At 39.4% G+C, this 21,427-nt stretch overlaps 1 protein-coding gene across 1 annotated transcript in view; it reads left to right on the forward strand.

The window, feature by feature from the left end:
* Positions 1-21,427, forward strand: part of pcdh11 (protocadherin 11) — a 106,896-nt gene that overhangs the window by 39,989 nt on the left and 45,480 nt on the right. Inside the window, exon 4 of the mRNA XM_062476481.1 lies at positions 8,809-8,865. Within this exon, the coding sequence (XP_062332465.1) occupies positions 8,809-8,865 (57 nt within the window). The remainder of the gene's footprint in view (positions 1-8,808; positions 8,866-21,427) is intronic.

Genomic DNA, 21,427 nt, shown 5'->3' on the forward strand with positions numbered 1-21,427 from the left:
AGTCCCTTGGTTGGTGCTCTGTGTGTTTAGGAAAGTGCACTGCTGTGCTTTGCTCTCTTAAACAACCAGGAGGTGGATGAGCGCCTCATATGTCGACCGGCGTGCACTGCTTTTAAGATAGTTCCTGCTGGGGCAGAGAGTGTAATCAAAGCTGCCTTCAAAAAATGAATTGCTACTAGTATATCCATACCCCTGATGTGTCTCTGCAACCCTCAGTTTATTATTCTCATTATTTGATAGATTAGCATAACAATTATGAGTCATTTTCAATAGTTGTGAAATGCAGATAACAATCATTTTGGTGTCATGGGGAAGCATTCAGTATAATTATTCACTATTAATTAAAATTGAATAGTTTCTAACATAGGAATCCTTTTGCATCTTTTTTTGTGTCAGGTTTATTTTCTTCCACCGTTATGTGGAATTGACTCAGAAAAACATGTATGTGTGGGTGTTTACTGTATGTGCAGGTCTTGAGGTTACATGCATTTTGGAAAGCGTGGTGCTTTAGGTGAGCAACTCCATGTCCTCAATTCTCTGAAGTTGAAAAAGACTTGAGTTAAATATGAGGACATTATTTATTCATGGTGGTTAGGATTGGGCAGTATTTCTTCTTTTAATTGCACTGTATTTTAATGAACTCACATCTCTTTCTCTCTCAAATGGAATCTCTCAGAGAGAAACTGTCTTTGCAGAAACAGTTCCATCTGGGAATTAGGATTACATTGTTATTATCTTGTGAGGATTAAGGATTTGTCTCAACCACAGAGTGGTGCTGCCGAAAACAAGTAAAGCACAACACAATGTTACAAATTATATTGTTCATTTCCGAATGATAACAACATTAAATCCTAGAAAGGGGAGGGCACATCTTAACAAAGGGAATGTTCTGTTTTAATGACATCATGCCATGTCTTTTTTTATTTAAATGGTGTGTGCAAAATGACCTCAAATCCCAAAGGTCATTGGCTAATACAAACATGTTGTGACTGTTTTAACATGTTCACAAGGCCCGTTGAGGTCAAGACCAAATACAAATCAAGACGCATTTGGATGTGACTGCTACAAGGTTATAAAGTTGACATACTCCTGTCATTGTGTCACAGTGTAGATGGACATGTTACATGTTGAAATTAAACACTTATACCAACATCATTTTCTCTTAAGTTATTTGATTTTAAAAGAGAAAAAAGTGAAACTTCTATGCTTTTCGTTTACTGTAATACTTATACCGGGAAATTAGATGATTGCCCACTTTATCATAGTGTCACTGGGCTTCAACAGGAGAAAGTGTAGTAGGTCCCAGAAGAAAGCCTTTGCCTGTGGACACAATTGACCTTTTGCATTCTGGTACCTCTTAATGTGTGTCTCTGTGTCGCAACTGATAAAGTCTTTCTTTACCCCTGTCCCAATCCATTAGACTGGCCTCACAGATGCAGGGTGACTAGATTGTATAAGAGTCAAAATATGTACCCCGTCTTTCAGCCATAACCTCTGTCTCTCTCTGTAGTTTTAATAATCGTTTAGAAAATGTCTAGGCTCAGAGTTGAAGTGTTTCCCTCTGAGGTGAAGTTGTTCTGAAGATACTTCTGGGCCACCTGAGACAGCAGTACACATGATAATGTAGTTGAACAGGTTCAAGGCACAAAGGGGACCACCAAGGGAAACACAGTTTGTCTGATTGGTCGCCTGCCCCTAATCTGACTCCACGGTTCCATCAGGGCTGAATAACTAGTGGATGTACATGTTGAACATGGCCAGTACAAGTGAAACTGATTGAAGCTTTCCAGATTCATTCCCCAATCACACACTTGTCAATTTTGCTCTGCAGATTAAAAAAATAAAAAAATAACATTTAGCAAACGAATGAAACTGTATAAAGAGTTTGAGAGACAGAGATGCAGAGATTGAAAAGAAGGAAGAGAGACATTTTGAAAGAGGGAAAGGAAGAGGGAGACAGAAAGAGAGAGAAAGGTAGTGAGATAATTTTTGGGGAGGGGGTGATGATGGAGTCTTGGGTTGTATGGATGAATAGATTTGTCAATTTTGTTGAGATCATGATGAATTAGTGTAATGCCAAGCAGAATTGAAAGACTGCAACATTAAATACAAAGGTTGCTCTCCACCCACAGCAAGAACAGAAACTAATCATCACTAGAGAGAAGCTGATCTGTAATTTGTAGTGCAACAGATGATTAACAAATACTTTTGACAATTGTACTTCCAAAACACACTACTCTTGTTCCTGCTTTGACAATACACCCAATTATAGGGCTCCAGTCATACGTTGAACGCAGTAGATGGAGTAATGGCACAGAAAGTACAGCCGGGATCATGTTTTTTTTGCTTTAACAATAAAGCCCCTTTGAAAAAGGACATTAATTAAGTTTGTTAATAAACAGAAAATAATAATTCGGATAATCTTGTATAATATTGTATAATGTTGTATTGTTTGACGGAGTGTAAAAGAAAATCAATGACATTGGGAATTTAATGTGACTTTAAATATGCTTAATGCTCTCTTTGCCTTACAAACAAGAACTGCTTGAGTAAATCAGCTAAATGTCTCTGATGAGCTTATAAACAGACTTGCTCCTCTCCCTTTGGACAACGGCATTCATAAATGGATAAAAGAAGAGAGTAAAGTGATACAGTCCATTTTTTGTCCCACACATTGTTCCTCATAAAATCATCTGCAAGCTTAAATAAGAACATAACAAAATGTAATTTTGCAGGCAGACCTCCACAGTCCTCTAAGACCACTAAACAGTCTTATGTCACAACGATTCACCAAAAACACAATCGTTGTGGAACAAAAACCTTCCTATGATAATTGTATCTGCATCAGAAACGCATACAACACACACTCGCTGAAAAGCTCCATTTTGTGTTGAATGAAAGAGTCTGCAAAGCCTGTTCCTCCAGCCTTGGAGCTGAGGATCGGGAGGCACAAGCAGAAACACTCATGTCCCGGCGTAGCGCATGTAACACTAGGCCTGCTCCCTAGCCACTGCCTGGATCAGAGGAGCGCTCTGCCATCATCCCAGCGCTGGCAGCAATAAGGCTGGGCTTAGAATGACAAATTGGTTAGAGGGACTTACAAGAGCAGGCCAAAAAAGAAACTTTGAAGATGGGGAGCATGTTGCAGGTTGCGACAAGCGTCCACATTATATGGTCAAGTGTGTGTGCATGTGTGTGTATACACAAATCCAACAATGCCAGTGTCGACTGATCCAATCCCAAATACACTACGACCCGAGTCTTCTGGAGTAACAAAGTCAAGGCTGTTTATTCAACCAAACACGTTGGAATATAAAGCCTTCTCTGACTGTCTCTAGTTTTCTGGCCTCAATTTGAGTCAAACTGAACCCTGACCTCCAAACTTGTCCGACATTTATGCCTGCCTGCAATTTTTCATCTGTTGTGGACTCTGCCATTGCTTCGACATTGTAATGCTCAAGGTTGAGTACTGTAGATCCCTAATGATGACAAGTGTGACTTAAACAATTGATCAACTGTAGCTACGGTACCTTTATGAAAGGACAATTACTCAAAAATAAAAACAACTGTACAACTTTCAAGCACACACATCTAATTGTGCTATTATCCAGATTACATAAAACCTGTCATGGTGGACAACTTTTCTCCCTGTTGATAATCACAACAAGCATTAAATGGGAGTCTATTTACAGTTCCTTGGAACATTCTCTTGTCAACTCCTATGTGGATTGGAATGATCTGTCATTGTGTTCTCAAATCTTTCTCTGATATTCAAAGAGAACATTTGCTTTGAAATGACATGCAAATAATAATAATGTTTAGGGAAAATTGAGCATGTCTCTGTACACCCTGCATTTGCAGTGAGGACTTTGGAGATGAACACCTTGATACAAACTGGAATACCAACAAAACAGAACTGTTTACTGCTTTCCCATTATGTCCTACCAACAGATTTACATTTGCATTCCTGAAGTTAGACAACAACATTATGTGTATCCCCTGCTATAGATTAACATTGGATCCCAGCATGTTATCAAATCTATCTCTGGTTTTAATCCAGCTTGATACTGAGTTAATCAAAATGCTTCTGGAATCCTAGACATGTTGTCAAACATAATATTAAAAGAGGGTCCCTAAATCCCTTGTGAGTGCAGTACATCTAATTAATGGACATCAAAATGAACAGTCATGTTTGTTTATGGTGGGTCGGTTTGCACAACACAACCAAAGCTGTGGAAGTTGTAATTACATTGTTTTCCCTGTGGGCTGGCTGGCACCTTGGTCAAAAGCTAGCTCCTGAGTGCTCCAGGGCTTACTCCCTGTGGAAATTAGCTCTCCTCCCAGCCAAAGCAATCAGAGCCATGCATTGGCTATCCTAGGTCGGAAAACAGACTATTACAAAAGCGCAGACAGGCAATTGGGGCGGTATTCTCCTTCTCCTTCCTCAATATGCCAAACACACTGGTTTGAATAGATAAACTTTGTTGCATAACTTTTATTTTTAAGTCTAATTGCTTTTCAACAAAACCCATCCTGGCACGGGTCTGGCTCATAGCTGTAACTTGTCATGCACATATGTGTTCAAATAAGGCATTATTACAACTGAACTGGTAAATAGTCTGAGAGTACTCGGACGGGCTGTGACTGGGATTCTGTATTCCTCTACATGACTGACACAGTCTCTATCACAACATGACAGGTGGAGACGTTGACTGCCTTGTAGGGATTCTGCCATTAAAATGATATTCAATCAGCCTTTGATGGCTTTTTTTCTTTGCCCCTGAAACCACAACTTACAACAATTCCAGGTGAGCCAGTCATATTGAGATATTGTGTTGCTTGAAGCCCCATCAAAATAATCGTTTTGATTTGGCCTGGATTCCTACTGGCACTGACATTTATTGGAAACAATCCTAGGAAAGGATAAAAAAGTATATATTTTTGTCTACTGCTAAGTCCCTTGGCTTACAATCATGGCATTTCAGTTCCTCATCAGGCATGCAATGTTTAGGTAAAAAATATTAGCATACATTGGCTCCTTTTGATTGCGTGTCCATGCAGCTAAATAATAATACAGGATAGAAACTCAAAAATCGCCCAAGGCTCTGAAATTTCTAACAATCAGCTTTGTGTGTGAGTGTGCGTGTGTGTGTGTGGTTGGGGGTAGGCAGGGGGCTGATAAAGAGTGCTGGAGTGGGGTGGGGAGGATGTGTGTTGCTGTGGGTGTGCATGTGTTTTAGTTTGTTGGGCGAAGCCTGCCGATTTTGTTGCAAATCCTCCATTGTGCTTGCAGTGCATCTCTCCATATCTGAGACATGACTGTCATTTCCTCCATATAATACAAGTGGATGAAGGAGAAGTTTTCTTGGAGCACAATCATTTGGGATTCATGTGAATGGCATATTCAGCTACACCACAAGACAATCCATTCAGAATTCACAATGTCGGTCTATCACACACACATGCACAGACACACAAACAAACACGCAATGTCTCATATTACGACATAAAACAAGCTACTTCTTGCTACAGTTTTCCAAATAGACTTGTTTTTTTTGTGCTGGGTACATTCTTTACTCTCACAACCTGTCACATGCACTTGTCATGTAACAGCATATCTCTCGCAAAAGGGAAATCCATGGAGGGAGAAAATGTTTTTTTCCTGAATATGCAGCAGATCAAAAACATGGGAGTCACATGATCAAAGGCATTTGATAATCCTGGAACTACAGCATTGCTTTAATCCTAGTGAGAGAAATATGTTTTTGTGTGTATGTGTGTGAAACAATATAGGTAGGGTGGTAAACAAAGGACGGATAGCAAGAGAGCTAAAGGGGCAGAGATGCGGCAGAAATAACTTACGAAATGTATCCCAGGCCACATTTGAGAAAACGCCAAGGAAGTTGACAGAATAAAGGCCCCTTGTGTGAGTGTTGAGAATGCCGGTTGTGCTGTCGGCCTTCCAGATACACTAACGTGCCAAAAGTCCTGTCCACTCTGCACTGGCGCTGAATAGTGGTCTTGTTATGTTTTTTTTCTTCCAGGCAGGGTTAGATAGAGAAGTCTTGCCTTGAATCTGAACTGTCTACACCTGGGTTTACAAGAAAGGACAGTAGATTGAATCAGCTAAATATCCTCTACTGGTCCTCAAAACCAGGTTCTAGCCTTGCCCATACCTCATTGCTGAGTACTCATTGACCCTAATCAAATTACGATCATCATCCTGGCTCAGAAAATAACTGAAAACATCAATATGTGGTGTAGTCCAAGGGCATGTGTTGCTAGGACTGTCAACAAGGTTTCCCCTATCAACCAGACCAAAAGTTGATCTGAAAACACAATAGTTAGAGGTTTGTCTTTTCTGTAATGTGTTAATTTTTTAATCACATATATTCATATGCTATAATGAATCGGAAGAATATAGATTTAATGCTCTGATATAGCTCCATTGCGTCTGTATTGATGAAATATTCATGATAAAATATTCATGGATTATATGTAGCGTCCTTGGAGCAGTAATAAATGAACAGTCTCTTCACGAACAGTGTTGTTTTGTTCTGCTAAAGAATGAAATGTGATTTTAATGCTGTTAATCCTGTTAAAAAACATAGCACACTCATTACAGCTTGAGGAAATATTCAGTATGTGTGTGTGTGTGTATATGAAAGGATAAAGGATTTAGATTATCTATGGTTGCTATCAAGCTTGAACAGTCTACTCTCTTGGTTCTAAAGCCAAATATTGAACACATTTAGTGTACAATGTTTTGGCAAGACATTCCTCTTCCAATGTCTATTATACTGAACACCTTCAGATGTAAATTATATATATGTATATATATATATATATATTCACTAAATGTTCTAGAAATATATACCAAGGTGTTTAGATGTTCACATTCAGTGGTTAATTGATTCATAACACCATTTTAATTGAGACTTCACTCAGCACCAGAGTGGTGAAAAGACTCAGGCAGGTTTTGAAAAACGTTTTTGGCTAGACCCAAAGAGACACCCGTGTCTTTGTGTACCTGTGGGAAGGGGACATTTCAAGAGCTCTCGTCAGTGGCTGCTATGGCAGACAGAGGAGAAGTCAGTTGCGACACTGGTAGGGGGGAGATTATGGCACTTTGCAGCCTATTGCTTCACCCCATAGGGCTTTGGTGAGAACAGCTGGGGAACTGGGGGGTGAGCCCAGACCAAAAAGTCTGTGGAGAAATTTACAGGTTTAATACCCCCGATGGAACTCAGTCTCTCTTTTCATCTGTCACGTTACAAAATATTGTCCATGGTGATGCCACCATCAGCTGTTTTACCATGTTATTTCAGCTACTTGTCTCAAGGTTGAATTTAAATAACCTATAATACATTAGATAATTTACAACATTAGTCTTCCAAATTGATTATCATTAACCATTATTAGCTAGATGCAATTGTACTAAACCAAAACAGGAAATACTAAAAGGATAATAATAGTAGGTGCCGGGGTTAATGGAAATACTGATTTTTCCACGTTCCTAAATCAAATCTACACTATTTTGCCCTTGAGCAAGAAGCCTTGATAGTTTCTATTGTGTAACCATCCAATGGTAGGAATAATTTACAATGATCTGTATTTTTGATCCTGTTGGAACGTTTTTAGATGGTTGTGAAATGGACAGTATTAAATAGCTTGAAGAATATTACAGTTAGAGATCATTAAACTAATCAACCCCCTTCCCTCTCTCCCTTAACCGCCTCTCTTTCTCTCTCCCTAAACACCCCCCACTTCTCCCACTTACATCTCCACACATCTCCATCCTTTTTGTTGTTCAATTATTGTATTATGATTATAGATGTTTTTAGTCTGTGGGGGAAATTGTATCTCCTAATTCAGACCGCCAAGCTACAGTCTGGCCATAGCTACATCCATATTTCATGAACTGGTGTTTATGCTGCTAGGAAAGCTGGGTCCTCCTCTCCACAGTTACTAAAGTTGTGATGAAATATAGATGTTAGGCGTCTGGACAGTTCACTGTTCGTCTCTCTTGGTGATACCATAAGGAAGCCATTTATAGTGTCAGGGAGCATTAGCCATACCGCAGGAGGATAATTGGATGTGAGGATATAACTGGCGGCACCTGCTTGGAATCAACAGGCCATCCAAGAAAGAAGGCAGTCCTACAGTGTGGTCTACAGAGGCCTGGGAAGTCAGTTATATACCTTTCTTCCACAGAGAGGGGTTTCATGGTACAAGTTTATTCACGTATAACTTAGCTCATCTCAAGATGGCCTTAATTATTATTATTTTGCTGGGCTATTGTGAGTAGCAACCGCTACACGTCTTTGCATAATCATAAACAGCAGGACCATCTGTTGTTGGCTTGTTGACTTACCTTGGAGTCGCCTTTTAAGTGCTGTTTTTCCTTGTATCTGACGTATGTATTGCTGTATTAACAATATGATAATCATCAAACTCAAAATCTGGGCAAAAGTCTCTCCATATTTTATGCAAAGTCTTACTACTATAATGTGTGGCTTTGTTTTTTAATCTTTATAGCAGAAAAAAGGAAAACGGACAAACATAAGCATTATCGCCCTTGTACGGACTTCTAATGTAGGTTGAGAACAAATCTGAGGTTTGGGACATTGAGAAACTACTGTAGGAGTATGCTATAAATTGGGATTAGCAAATTGATAAGACCAGCTTTTTGGTCCATTTAAACCAGCACAATGTAGATGTCCCCTGGGTAACATGAGCACTGTCATAATTGATTTCCTGTTTGATGCCTTTCACAGAAAGCAGGTTCTGATCATGTTTTTCTTGTAGAATCAGAGCCAGATGCCAGAGAAGTCCTTCAGCATCCAACCCATCTGTCCTCATAAGGTAAGCCTTTGCTTTATCCAATCTAAGTGACACCGTATTTTTGGAAAAAGATCCCCATTCCAAGCATTTCTTCTTAGAAAAAACATAGATCTGGTAGTACAAGAAGAATTTGGTCAAGTATCTGTAAATGTGGGATTGCAATTAAAACCTGTAACCTATAGTGAATCAGTCAGAGGTTTTTCTTCCAGAGGTGAGAAGGGAAAATGTATGCAATGATAATGCAATGATAGCTTTGACTGAGCATGGATGAGTAACGCTATCACTCCAGACTATTCGGGTAATCTTCACACATCGATCGAAGGAACTTTCCACTCTGCTCTGCTCCTGTTGCTTACCATTTGCGAAATGTGATAATGTGCTATGTAGAGAAATTCACACAATTTCGGTTCACTTAGCCCCCGATGTGTCAACATGACTGTGTCCTCTTTTGGTTGACTGCTGCGGTCAAGTCTAAGCAAAGACTTTGTGAAAACACTTGGTAAAAGGAAACCAATGGAGAAAAGCTTGTGTGTCTGACAACCTGTCATCAAGCGGCCATTCACAATGCTGTCTCGTTGCTGTAATGCCCGGACAGTTTCCTAAAGTGACTGGACCGGCATTGAAAGCTGCATGCTCGTGTGTGGCAGTAAATAATATGACACAACACCACCATGTCCCTGTCATTGTTAAATAATGAGAGAGCCAATCAACTTTGTTCAGAGCTTTGCCTACACAAAATGGCACTCTAATTGTCGACCTGTCCTTCAACAGCTCATATTTAGAAGACCTCTAATGAGAGTCTTGTCTGACAACTTCCAAGTCACGCCCGCGTGTCACCTCCAAGTTAACATTCAGATGTATGGACTGCCCTTGGAATTGGAGAGTTTGCGAGTTGCTTGGTGTTGTTGGCAGCTTTTCCTCTCTTTTTAAACAGCTGATCTGTACTGGTGTAATGAGCAGGAGGACATCGACGATATGCATCCGTGTTAACATTTAGCTGAAACCAGCAGAACATAATCTCCCTCTCGTCGACTCACATTAGTGTCTATGATCCGCACAAACCCAATATGCAAAAAGAATGCGACGGGGCAGTAGGGTAATTTGGTATGTCACTCAGCCCAGGATGAGAATATAATGAGTAAATGGGCAGATATGATTCATATAAAAGTAATGTCTGATTATATGGTGCTTAAAATATACCCCATCTATTTTTTTTTCTTCTATTTTTCTTGGTCTGCATTGTATGCATCCTTGAGAAAGATAGGAATGAAGAGAGAAGCTTTTAAAACAGTCTGCTCTGTGATAATATAAAGAGTTTCAGAGCACGGGAGCGAGGGAGAGGGGGAGAGGGAGAGAACAGGGAATGGTGGAGATGGGTGGGCAGAGGACTAAGTATACATAATTGCTTCTTGACACATTGGCCAAATTCTGCTGTGCCAGGATCTGAGCGAAGATGATTAACGGCTGTCCGAGTGGGTGGGTAACTTGGTCGTCCAGGGCCTTTGGTTTCCATAACGATGGTACTTGAAAGGCCATACATTGCATTCTGTCAGTCCCAGGGGTCTGCACATTGTTAAACTATAATAATAACTCACATTATATGCATTGTCCATCCACCGGCTCCTCTCATTCATTCCCAGATGCATTTCTTTTCTCTTTTGTTACCGTCTCTTTTTCCACATTTTTAAATTGCCTCTTCTGGTGAGATGCAAATGAAGGAGAATCTTGCTATCTGTGAATAATTGAAGAGTATCTCACAGCCAGCCAGACTAAGAGGGAGACGAGACTGATATATTTTTGGCAGTTCTGACACACTTCAAGATTCACATGACAATTTGCCATTTTTTGTCATTACAACCTGATACAATCAAAAGTGAATAAACAAACCATATCATAAGCAGCTAAATTTTAGCATGAACATATACCTATCTTCTCTCTTCATTTATCTATTTATTTATTTTTTACATAGGATATTATATTATTCTGTGAAACGGGTCAGTGATTTTCACACTGTATACAGAAGACAGGCGGATGGCAGATGGAGAGGGTGTGGGATGGGGATAGGATCACCCACCTCCTGGATGGGGTCCTCGCTGCACCCTGTCCCTGCCAGGTTTCTGAAATTAGCATGGCAACTGAAATCCTCACACACTCCTGCCTCCATGAAGTCAGACTGTAACCTGGGAACAATAATTTCTATTCGCATTAATATGTGTTACGCTTTTCTGCTTTCTCTATTTCTATCATAATTGTTAATGCACATGTACAAATTCCTTTGCTTGTGGCATGGTGAATAATGTGGATGATCAATTTCATAGACTTATAGTGGAACACAGAAGTCATACAGACCTCATTGTCGGCAAACAGGCAGCATGTTTTAGCAAAAGAAACCCTGCCTGTGAATAAGCATATCTTATTGCAATGATGATTCACCGTGCATAATTAAAGAAAATCCCTCTAGCAGTCATACAAGATACTAGTCTTGCAACAACTAAGATTCGTACTATGCTTAACTCAAATAACTGGGCCATGGGTTACACAAGCAACTTCATGTAAGCACACACACGCACGCAAAAACTAATCATTTGAGGTAAACCTGATTGTGAAGGACAAGCTACAGAAAAGCCGGGTAGGTGCCTGAGGTTGCATCAGTGTCCATCCTTAGACAAATATGTGGTGTGACTGAACCAAAAAAAAAGACAATCCGAAAGGTCATTTGTGACCTCTGGGTTAGCTCCTGTGCAGCATCTGTCACTAGTGAACACAGCCTGTCCATGTCAAATGGTAAAAGGTAAACTGTGCGTCCAGCTCGCTATGCTATAAAACAAGATGAGAAATATACATAGGCTCCACTGTTGGCTTTCTCAGGGTGGTGACAGGTTTCCACTACGGATTTGGCTTTGTCTGCAAAGCATCCATGTGCCATATGCGACATGACTGGTTGCACGTTATATATGACTGCTCACAGCAAGGATGGTTCAACTGGTGTACATAGAGACACGATAAAAAAACAACCCTTCTGTTGTTCTCTCATCATTCCTTTTTTGTCTATTTTGAGAATCTATTGTTTAAACTCAAAATATATTATTTTAAATATAAAATTAAACATGTTTATTGTCTTTGTTGTTGTTTTTTTACTTTGGCAGGATTGTTTTTCACATTGCACATGTCTGGTCCCATATATGCCACTGTGGTTAGTATTCTGAGTGGTTAGCTCAGCCAGGTTGGTTCTCCTTATGTTCCTTCTGTATTGGTTTTGGAGCTTGGGAGTTATCCTCAGGGGAAGCCACTACTATCCTGTATATTTAAGTAAAGATGTCACCTCCCACACAGCATGGGTCCCACAACAACACCTAATGATATCTACAAAATCAGGAAATGGATGGATGAAATAAGATTTCCACCACCCACTCTTGAAGTTGCTGCTGAAAGAATATGAATTAGACCACACCTCAATACGGAATGAATCGATATGAGGAACATTCCATTGCCATTCATATTCCACTGTTGGTATAGTGAAATTGGATTTGAATTGGGGGCGTATGAACAAATTGGATATCCTGAAGGTTGCATTAAAAGCATCATAGATATGGGTACGGCATACAATGCACAACAGCAATACACTCCTGTTTACAGCATACGTCATCTTTGTATATTCTTGCACTGCATATTTCTATGTAACAATATCCAATTAATCTGTCTTTTTTTTCTCCAAAAAGTTCAAATGGCCTGCAGTGTTTTCGTTGCCACATTACCAAGCTCTTCCTCATGTCATCACATATTCCTTCCAGGCCTCTTCTCAGTTAAACCAATCAGGGATTTAAGTGCCTCCTGTCCAATCAATTACCTCCCAAATCACTGCAGACCCCTTTGATATGAAATCATTTGTCAAATCACCACAGATGGCTGGGGCCCTGTACCCCAGTGTCAGAGGCGCTGCCCTCGAGGAAATCTCTCCGCCTGGGTGGACTCTCCTAGCCGACCCATACCTATTAATGGGAAGTCATTGTACGCTGGAGGATCTGAGTTCAACCCTGTTCCCAAGGATGTTTTAGGCATTACCCTCTTAGCCTCTTCACTCGCTAATCCTGGAACCAGCAGTCTGTGGGACCAGCGGTCTGAAAGGAAGTGCACCAATTCTGTCTGAAGTCTTCATATAACCTAGAGTGTGATTAAAGCTGTTTTTAGGTACTCTGCCTACAAGCTGTGCTTGATATATATACCTATGATATTCATCGAGGTAGTTTTTTGTTATTTCTTTTGATATAAAGTTTTTTTTTTACAATGTTCTCCTCAGATTACTTCAGTTCCAAATGTTTTGAGTTTTAAAAGCTTAATTTATAGAGGAGAACATCTATCTATGAGACATGCAGGATTTATGACCAGTCTGCCTATATGGAAAAATATGGTTTCTTTTAATGATTTTATTCATGAGGAAAGTATTATTCAATGCTTCTATGATTCAGTTATATACCAGCCTCTTATTTTCTCCATCCAGCAGTTATAAATCAATGCAGCCAGATGACACATGTGCTAGGCTTCTGTTCTTTGTGCACAGTCAACTCCTCTGTAGTGTTTGATATACATTTCTTCAGCATCACCCCTCAGATCAACATCTGCATTTCTAACCCACAGCTGCAAGATGACCAAAACAAGAACTGATAAATTAATTCAGGTCTACTGTACAGTAATGACTGACCACATAACTTTTCTTCAGATGATCAAAAGCTATATTGTATCACACCGTTCTTCTTCAGACAGAGCTTCTATGGTTTGTAAGTAAGAGTAAGCATCAGTTGCACTTGCTAAGATACGGACTAGTCGCTAGGGACAATGAATTTATATAAATACATTTTTATTTTAGACACTAATACACAAGACGCTTTGTTCTCGATTCAACCATATGTCGCTGAGCGTGTCCAGATTAGTAATAACAACGACAAATACATTTAGAAAACTTAATTAGGTCTAACTCTTAGGTGAAACTTATGAATTATTAAAATTCTTAATGCTGTACCAAAGTAATTTTTAAATAAAACTAACTGAAGGAATAACTGTGAAGGCAACATAGCCTCAGCCTAGAGGGAGTTTCTTAACACAAGGTTTCTAAACTTGTTAATATCAGAGAAGTCTGGTTCAAGCAAACAATTTGACACCTTGTCAAACATACCTGTTAGGCATGACAGAACTGTTTTAAACTTTAAATAGCAATAAAAGCCTTCCAATGAGCCAACATTTTTATCAATGTCTCACAACCATGTATATAACTCTTCAGTTGTTTTTTTTCTTCCTTTTCTTCTCTTTTTACATGTTATCTATGTGATATCCAGGAACAGCGTTGCATACTTTTTGGGGCTTAGCATTGAAGCTGCTTCAATCACTGAGAGATGGCATTGATAACTGCCTTGTTTGCTCGAATATTCCATGCCCATTGTCTGCCTCATAATTTTCATGGTTTGGTTTATTACAAGGAATTTATGATTTTGTAAAATCTGTCTCCGGTTTCAGAGGCGAAATATCAAACTGAAGGCATGAAAGGAAATTGCATTAGTCTGAAAATCATTAAAAGGATATAAGTGTTCTAGGCAAAGAGATGATGGTACCATGAGGCACCGCTTTGGAATATTTTCTCTTTATTTCTCATTGCATATTTCATTTTGGCATGGTCTTTGGAGATGCACACCCTACCGAGGGAATTGAAGTCTGCATGCTAAAAAGGCATAAATACAGATAGAAAAAAGCAACCTAACCATCAGATGACCTCATTAAACTCTGTGCCTACCATTCAGTGCCGGTATTGCCTTTCTTTGTCATTATTAAAATACTCTGTCAGCACATGGAATGCATATTATGTTGATAAAAAGGCCTCTGACGAAATGTTAAAGAGGCCTCCCGTCACGAGATATACACCCCTACTGTTACACGAGTGGGTAGATACAGACATGTTTTAGTACATATGGATATCCAATGGGAGCATACTGAACCGAACCTGCTATAGTAAAGCATTAACCAATCAAATGTAGAGCTGTGGACTGTGAGAGCATATGTTAATGTGCTTCTCTCTGGCTAGAAAACAGTATGAGGTTTGGAAAAGGCAGTCCATGAGAAGCCTCCTGGAGCACGCAATTGCCATCTACAAAGACATTACTACGATGACTGCTCTGCAGAAAAAGTGCTTTGGCAGAAAGAAAACTTTGTTTTGGTGGTGGTGTTGGACCCCAATGGGTAAGCAGGCAAAGGAACTAAAATTATTATTTTTTATCACGTACAGCTTTGAATCACATCAATGGCATACTTTTATCCGCCACTCAACTGCCAAAAACTGACATAAACATATTTAGAGCAGGCATGTGAGCCGGGATACAACTATATTAGCACAGAGCTGATCAATGTTTCACCAAGATTGGATCCCTTGCGGTGCATGCATTTCTCCCTGTGTACATTTTTAAGTGTTGATTATTACTGCTCATAACATACCAGCATACTGGCAAATAATTGTACATCGTCATAAAATACTTTAATCTAGAAGTTGTTTCTGAAAATCAATCAGTATCTATCTTCTTCCAGTGTCAGAATACAAATGAGTGATTGTTCGTGCTCTTCTAAATAGAATGAAGGAGTTTAAGAGTATCTTTTATTTTTCAGTGTGTACTATTTTATGACAGCCATGAACAATTCAGACTGTTTTTTCGGTCAGATGTTCTCGATGCTGTTTCTGCGGTTAAGATACACTTTCCCTCCAGAACTTTCTTCATCCTTAGTCGCCCGTATTGAATAATCTGGCATATTGAAGTTTTTACAGATTATTACTTTATTGTCAATGCCATTTTACTGGAAGATATAAAGACATGACCGTGCCTATGTTTTATATTTTGAGAGTAGGATTCCACTTGTTTCTACCAAAATACTGAGAACATTTATAGAAGACATTTAGGAGACAACTGGTTGTCATTTGTATAGTTAAAAGCCCACTGACAGGTACATTATCCAGTACCCATAGGCCCACTTAAGATGTACTTGTAATAATGTTGTATGAAGTGTCAGATAAAAAACAAAGAAGAAGGAAAAAGCATCACATGGACGGATGTGAGTGCTGTAATTAGTGTTACTTGGTCTCACATTACTTAAGTTACCAGCACTTTTTGATCAGAACGCAGTCCTCGAGGTGCAAGGACATTTCTTAATTTTGTTTCATTAATACATGATCTGTCACAGAAAGATATTTCTCAGTTAGTACTTTGAAGGAGCTAGGAACATGGTTTTTATATTACCCCATGAAATGTAATATGTGGGGCTTGGTAGATTAATTTTAAAAGTTATTTTCTTACAGAATACTACTACTTTATATCAAGATACAAGAATCACAATGTTTCTCAATTGGTAACAAGACACAAGTGTCAAATTACCACTTTGCTTGTTGAGACAGTCTCATTTAAAAGTCAATTCAGAGTGTCAACTGTTCACACCGTTATTTGAGAACTCTTTGCCGGTGCAATGTAATTTCATGCAACAATCCGGTACAACTTGTAGGTGATAACTGTATTTCGACAGTCTTGAAGGATTCTTGAATTACACCAACCATAAGGGTGCCAACTGTATTATGTTGTATTCATGAATGTACCGAGAACCATTAATCAGTGTCATGATCGCATGTCTTGTTTGCCGATCGGTGACAGTGATAAGTGATTCTGCCACTTGCTTGAACATCAGGTTCCAATACAGTGTGCTGTCTCACATCATAGTCAGTGGACAATGTCTTCTGCCACTCTCAATGAACAAAACTGTCAAGCATTTCAATAGAGAAGGAGATGAAACGCATTAACAATTCATATGTCACTGTGAAATCTTGATAAACTAACACCAAAGGTTGAAACTACAATAGGATTTCCGTCTCCTGTCCTAGTACCGCTCCTCCTTGTCATATTTACAATACCAGTAAAGGGCTGCAGTGCATTCAGTGACCGTGGGTTGGAATATTTTTACCCTTCTTGGCTTTTTAGTTTGAGACACCATGACACCTTGAATTTGCATAGTACTGAAGATCAATGTAGCTCATAGAGACCTGGTGTATATGACACTTATTCAAAATTCGCTAGCGTAACTGTCTTGAGCAGAAGTACATGAGACAAATGCATGTAAAAGCCCAGTTCAGTTTCTGAGTTGTATTCATGCCTTTTAGTGCATTTTATTGCGTTAATGTATCATGCATACTGTAACGACCTGACACTCTTTCACCCTGTTTTAAGTTCATAGAATGTGCAGGATTTCAAGTGATTCAGTCAGATGAGTGGTTTAAAAAGTTACATATTTCCCTAAAACCTGCATTTTTTTTACTTTATCTTTTAGTTCAAGACAATAATTTTCGTAAGTGCTGATTATTATGTTAGATGTTTCGTTATTATGAAGGATGTCCTTCAAGTTGTATTTGATTCCAAGGGACAGCTTGACAAAATACACTTTGAATTTGGTTGAAAGCTTGTCTAATTGAATTTTGATACGTAATTAAATCAAGCAATAAATCAGACCAGCTCCCACTGCAACCGACAATTCAGCACTCCAGAGCACCACAAGCTAATTAAGATGAAGTTATTATCTGAGCCTATGGGATAGCTTTCAATGGCTCCTTTTGAGGCACATTGAGTCTTTTCAACTAGAATGTACTCAACCTTGAGGGAAGGACATCCCTAACATGCAATATGTAGGCTACATAGTTCTTGTCCTTCATTTAACTATAATTCCAGGAATCTCTGTATGTCTGTCTGTTTGTCTGTCTGTGTATCTGTCTGTGTGTCTGTCTGTGTGGCTGTGGCTCTATTACCTTGAGAAAATTGCATAGTTTTTAGTTGAATTGGACTGCATAGTGCTCAGGACCCAGGCATGTGCCATGACGCCTGTGAAGTTGTTTGGATGAGCAGTTCACGACGATTAAATTAAAATGGGTTCTCTGTTAACGGGCAATGCACATGTGTTCTCCATGTTGAGTTGGCCAAGGGAAATTTCATTATTTGATGAAAACACAGCAACAAGACTCATGGAAATCAGAACGTACTGAATGTATTTCACAACAAACAAACTGGGCTTCGCCATGAACTGAGGGCAACATGGGGGCCAAAGAGTCAAAGATGGGCATAATGTCGTATTGAGGCTGTCAGGATAGGTAAAAGTGTGGGTTAGCTCTATATCCATCACAACATAGCGGCTAACATTAGCTAGATAGCTTCCCACATGACAAAATATTGTATAGACAGCTTACTGTCTGCTAACTGACAAAGTTACGTTCAGCTAAATGTTATTTGATTAGAAAATGAGGAGCAACAAATTAAATAAATGTTTTTGCAAACAACCAGCACTCTATTAGCATTGGGCCCTAAGGGAAGTGCGGTCATGTTAGTTGAAAAGATTCAAACATTAAACATAAAAACAAGACTCATAAAAAGTAGCAACTGCATATGGAATTAATTTTTCAAGAAGCAACACAGGCTCCCCTTCATCACTGAACATTTTTATTTCTCACATTGTCATAAAATGAGGGCCACATGGAGGGCAAAGAGTCAAGGACAGGTTTCATGTTGTATAAGGTGGCCCAACAATAAAGGTAAAAGCGTGGGTCAGCTATATATCCATCACCACATAGCGTTAGCTACCTAGCAGCTATAGTCTGGCTTTCAGTGGCTAACGCTAGCTAGCTAGCTAGACATAGCTACCCACATGACTAACACGTCATATAGCCAACTAACTGTAGCAGTGGCTAACTGACAAGGTTTTCTCAGCTAATTGTTATTTGATTAAAAATGGAAAAATGAACAAGATAAAGTACATTCTGTCTGTTTAACTACAAGAATTAGCAACAGTCGTCCACATTCAGAAATATATAACAGCGGCACTGCACTAGTAGGCCTATATCTCAATGACTGAACAGGGATTTTAACTTTGGTTCCTACTTGGGCTAAAGCCCAGCATTTATGTTTTTGAGCGAACACATGTCTTCAGGACACAAGGGGGGTTTATTAACTCCCTGGCAACAATAAATGAAATAGTTTGTCCCAAGTAATAGGGGAGTAATAAAATGAATAAATATGGCATAGTCTTACTGCTTTTAAGCCATACCAATTTTAATACTCTTCCACTCCCTAGACAATCATACTAGATCCAACTGGTATGATACCCGTAAATGACTCCTCTGCAACTATAACCGGAGTACCCTCCTTCTGCATAATTTGATGAGCAAAGAGAGAACATTGATGAACTTTTTTAATTATTATGCCGCTTGGGAGTTTGACACTGGCTGTGCAAAGATCGGGCTGTTGAGCTATTCCTTTTTTTTCTCTTCTCCCTTTTTTAATTCACCCAATTTGTCGGTCCAAATGAAACAGGGAAAGGTTATAGTGTGGAGTAATTAACAGCAGCGAGCCTAATGAAATCAGGAGGGGCTGGTACACTGGGAGGATCAATACAGCTCTGAGAGCTGGACGAGAGGGGATTGTTCAGGGGAAACACTAACCACTTAATAATAATAAGCTGATGAAAAGGCAACATGTCCACTTGTAAATCAAAATTGGTTTGAACATGCTGGTGACATTATTGGTTGCTAGTAATTGTGTTAAGAGAAACTTCCCAACACTCAGGAAGTACAAGTCCCACACTTAAGGGTTTGAAGCCTGACTTGGTAGCAGGGAGAGGGTTTCCATGTTTATTGAATGCCAAAAGCTGCAGTGATAGAAACATAAAAGACAAATTACAGAAGCAAGCTGAATGAATATCTTTTATCTACATTTGAAGTGACAGTTTTGTTGAGGAAATGTTTGTTTGTACCACCCAGACCCAGCCTATCAGAGGTTGTGTTTGCCAGTAGTGAGTAGAATGTAAACTTGAACTTTGTTGTTCATTTTTCAACCACAGACCAAAACTCATTCTTACATCTTGAGTCATTACTGTAGCCTAACAGATGGCACGTGCAACTGTTGGTACTGTCTGCGTGTGTGTTTGTGTGTATGTGTAGGCTATGTGTGTATTTATGTGGAGGTGGATGGATGTGTGGGTGGTTGATGGTTCAGACTCTGAGCTGTCCAATACAATCCTCGTCTCCCGGGACAACTGCTTGATGACAGGTCACATGACTTCCCAATTTTCAGTTAACAGTGGCAGGAAAAAGTCAGCAGCCCCCCTTGACATTTCTTGAATACTGAGAGGCATTGACAGGGCCTGCTTGACCGTCATTTACACAAAATTCACACATATAAAACTAGTTGCGTACGACCAGTCTAAACTAGAGCCCCCAGACAAGTCATGATTGGAGTGAAATGAGCGGCGGGTAGCCTTGGCAAGCAGCAGTGAGACTCTGTTTTTCCCCGTCTTCAAAGGTATTTACACTGTGAAATAAACTGTGAAGTGGACGCAGACTGGGGAGAGTAGAGTAGCAGATCTCATTAGTGTTAAACCATTAAAAGCACCAAGCCTCGGGAGAAATGTTTCTTCTGCTTTTAGTGAAATTTGAAGTTACTAAATCATACACTTGACATTATTTAAATAAATAGTTTATATTATATGATGGATCACTACCTTTCACTCACTTGCAGTAGACAATGAACTTGTTTGGGATTAGTAAAAGCCTCAAACTGTACAAACACATGGACCATATATAACAGGCCATTTTATTTTGTTGAGTTATGGACGGCTGTAACGTGTGTTTGAGAATTGTATGTCAAACGTAACTTATAGGCTACGGTACAACTGTTCAACATAAGCTGCTCGGTTAGTAACAACACAATAAATGTAACAACATTACAAATTAACATGGGTTTAGCTAAAACTGGGGCAGCATGGTTATTCTAAAGCATCTGAACTGTGAGTTTGAACTCTACCAAGGTTGTGAAGCAGGGATCTCTTGCAGTGTAATAGTGCTGGGAGAAGGTGGATTGTTTGAAGGGCAACATAATGCCGGCTATCCCTAGAGGCCTGGTGGGGGTTCCATCAATGTTTCTCACTCAGCGGATACATGTTGGGTCTGTTCTGACCCCTGAAAGTACGCAAGCAACAGAGGTTCTGCTGCGAAACGATAGGCCTCTTACACCACTGCAAGGAAATTGACAACCACTCACTGTACCGCAGCTATGACATAGACGTCCAACAATACTGTTGAGAAGAGGGTCTTCGGTTTGCAAGGCCTGAGAAAATTCACCCAAAGATTTTGTTGCATTGCATGAGCATTTTGAATGATAGCAATAACAACCTGTTCTCTATGCTGATGTATGCCAAGTAAACTCCCAAGCAACAGAGAGAGGTGATTTACCATTGGAGGGCTGTCTCTTTTTGTTCTACTCATTGGATCCTTCTAAACCCTAACTATACTTTTGTTTCACAAAAAAAATGTGTAACCCATTAACTTTGGAAATACCGTAACAAATGAATTAGTTTTAGCTTTGGTGTTAATTTCAGATTGATATGGAGTTGGAGTTTAAGCATTTAAGTTAATATTACAGTGTATTTTGATTCTTACGAATATATGCTCTTTAATGAATATGATGCAGGAATGATGTTACAGAGTTGACAGTTAAAGTTTGCATATTAATTATACCACCATACA

The sequence above is a fragment of the Osmerus eperlanus genome, chromosome 13, assembly GCF_963692335.1.
Source record: "Osmerus eperlanus chromosome 13, fOsmEpe2.1, whole genome shotgun sequence".
Taxonomy (NCBI): Eukaryota; Metazoa; Chordata; class Actinopteri; order Osmeriformes; family Osmeridae; genus Osmerus; species Osmerus eperlanus.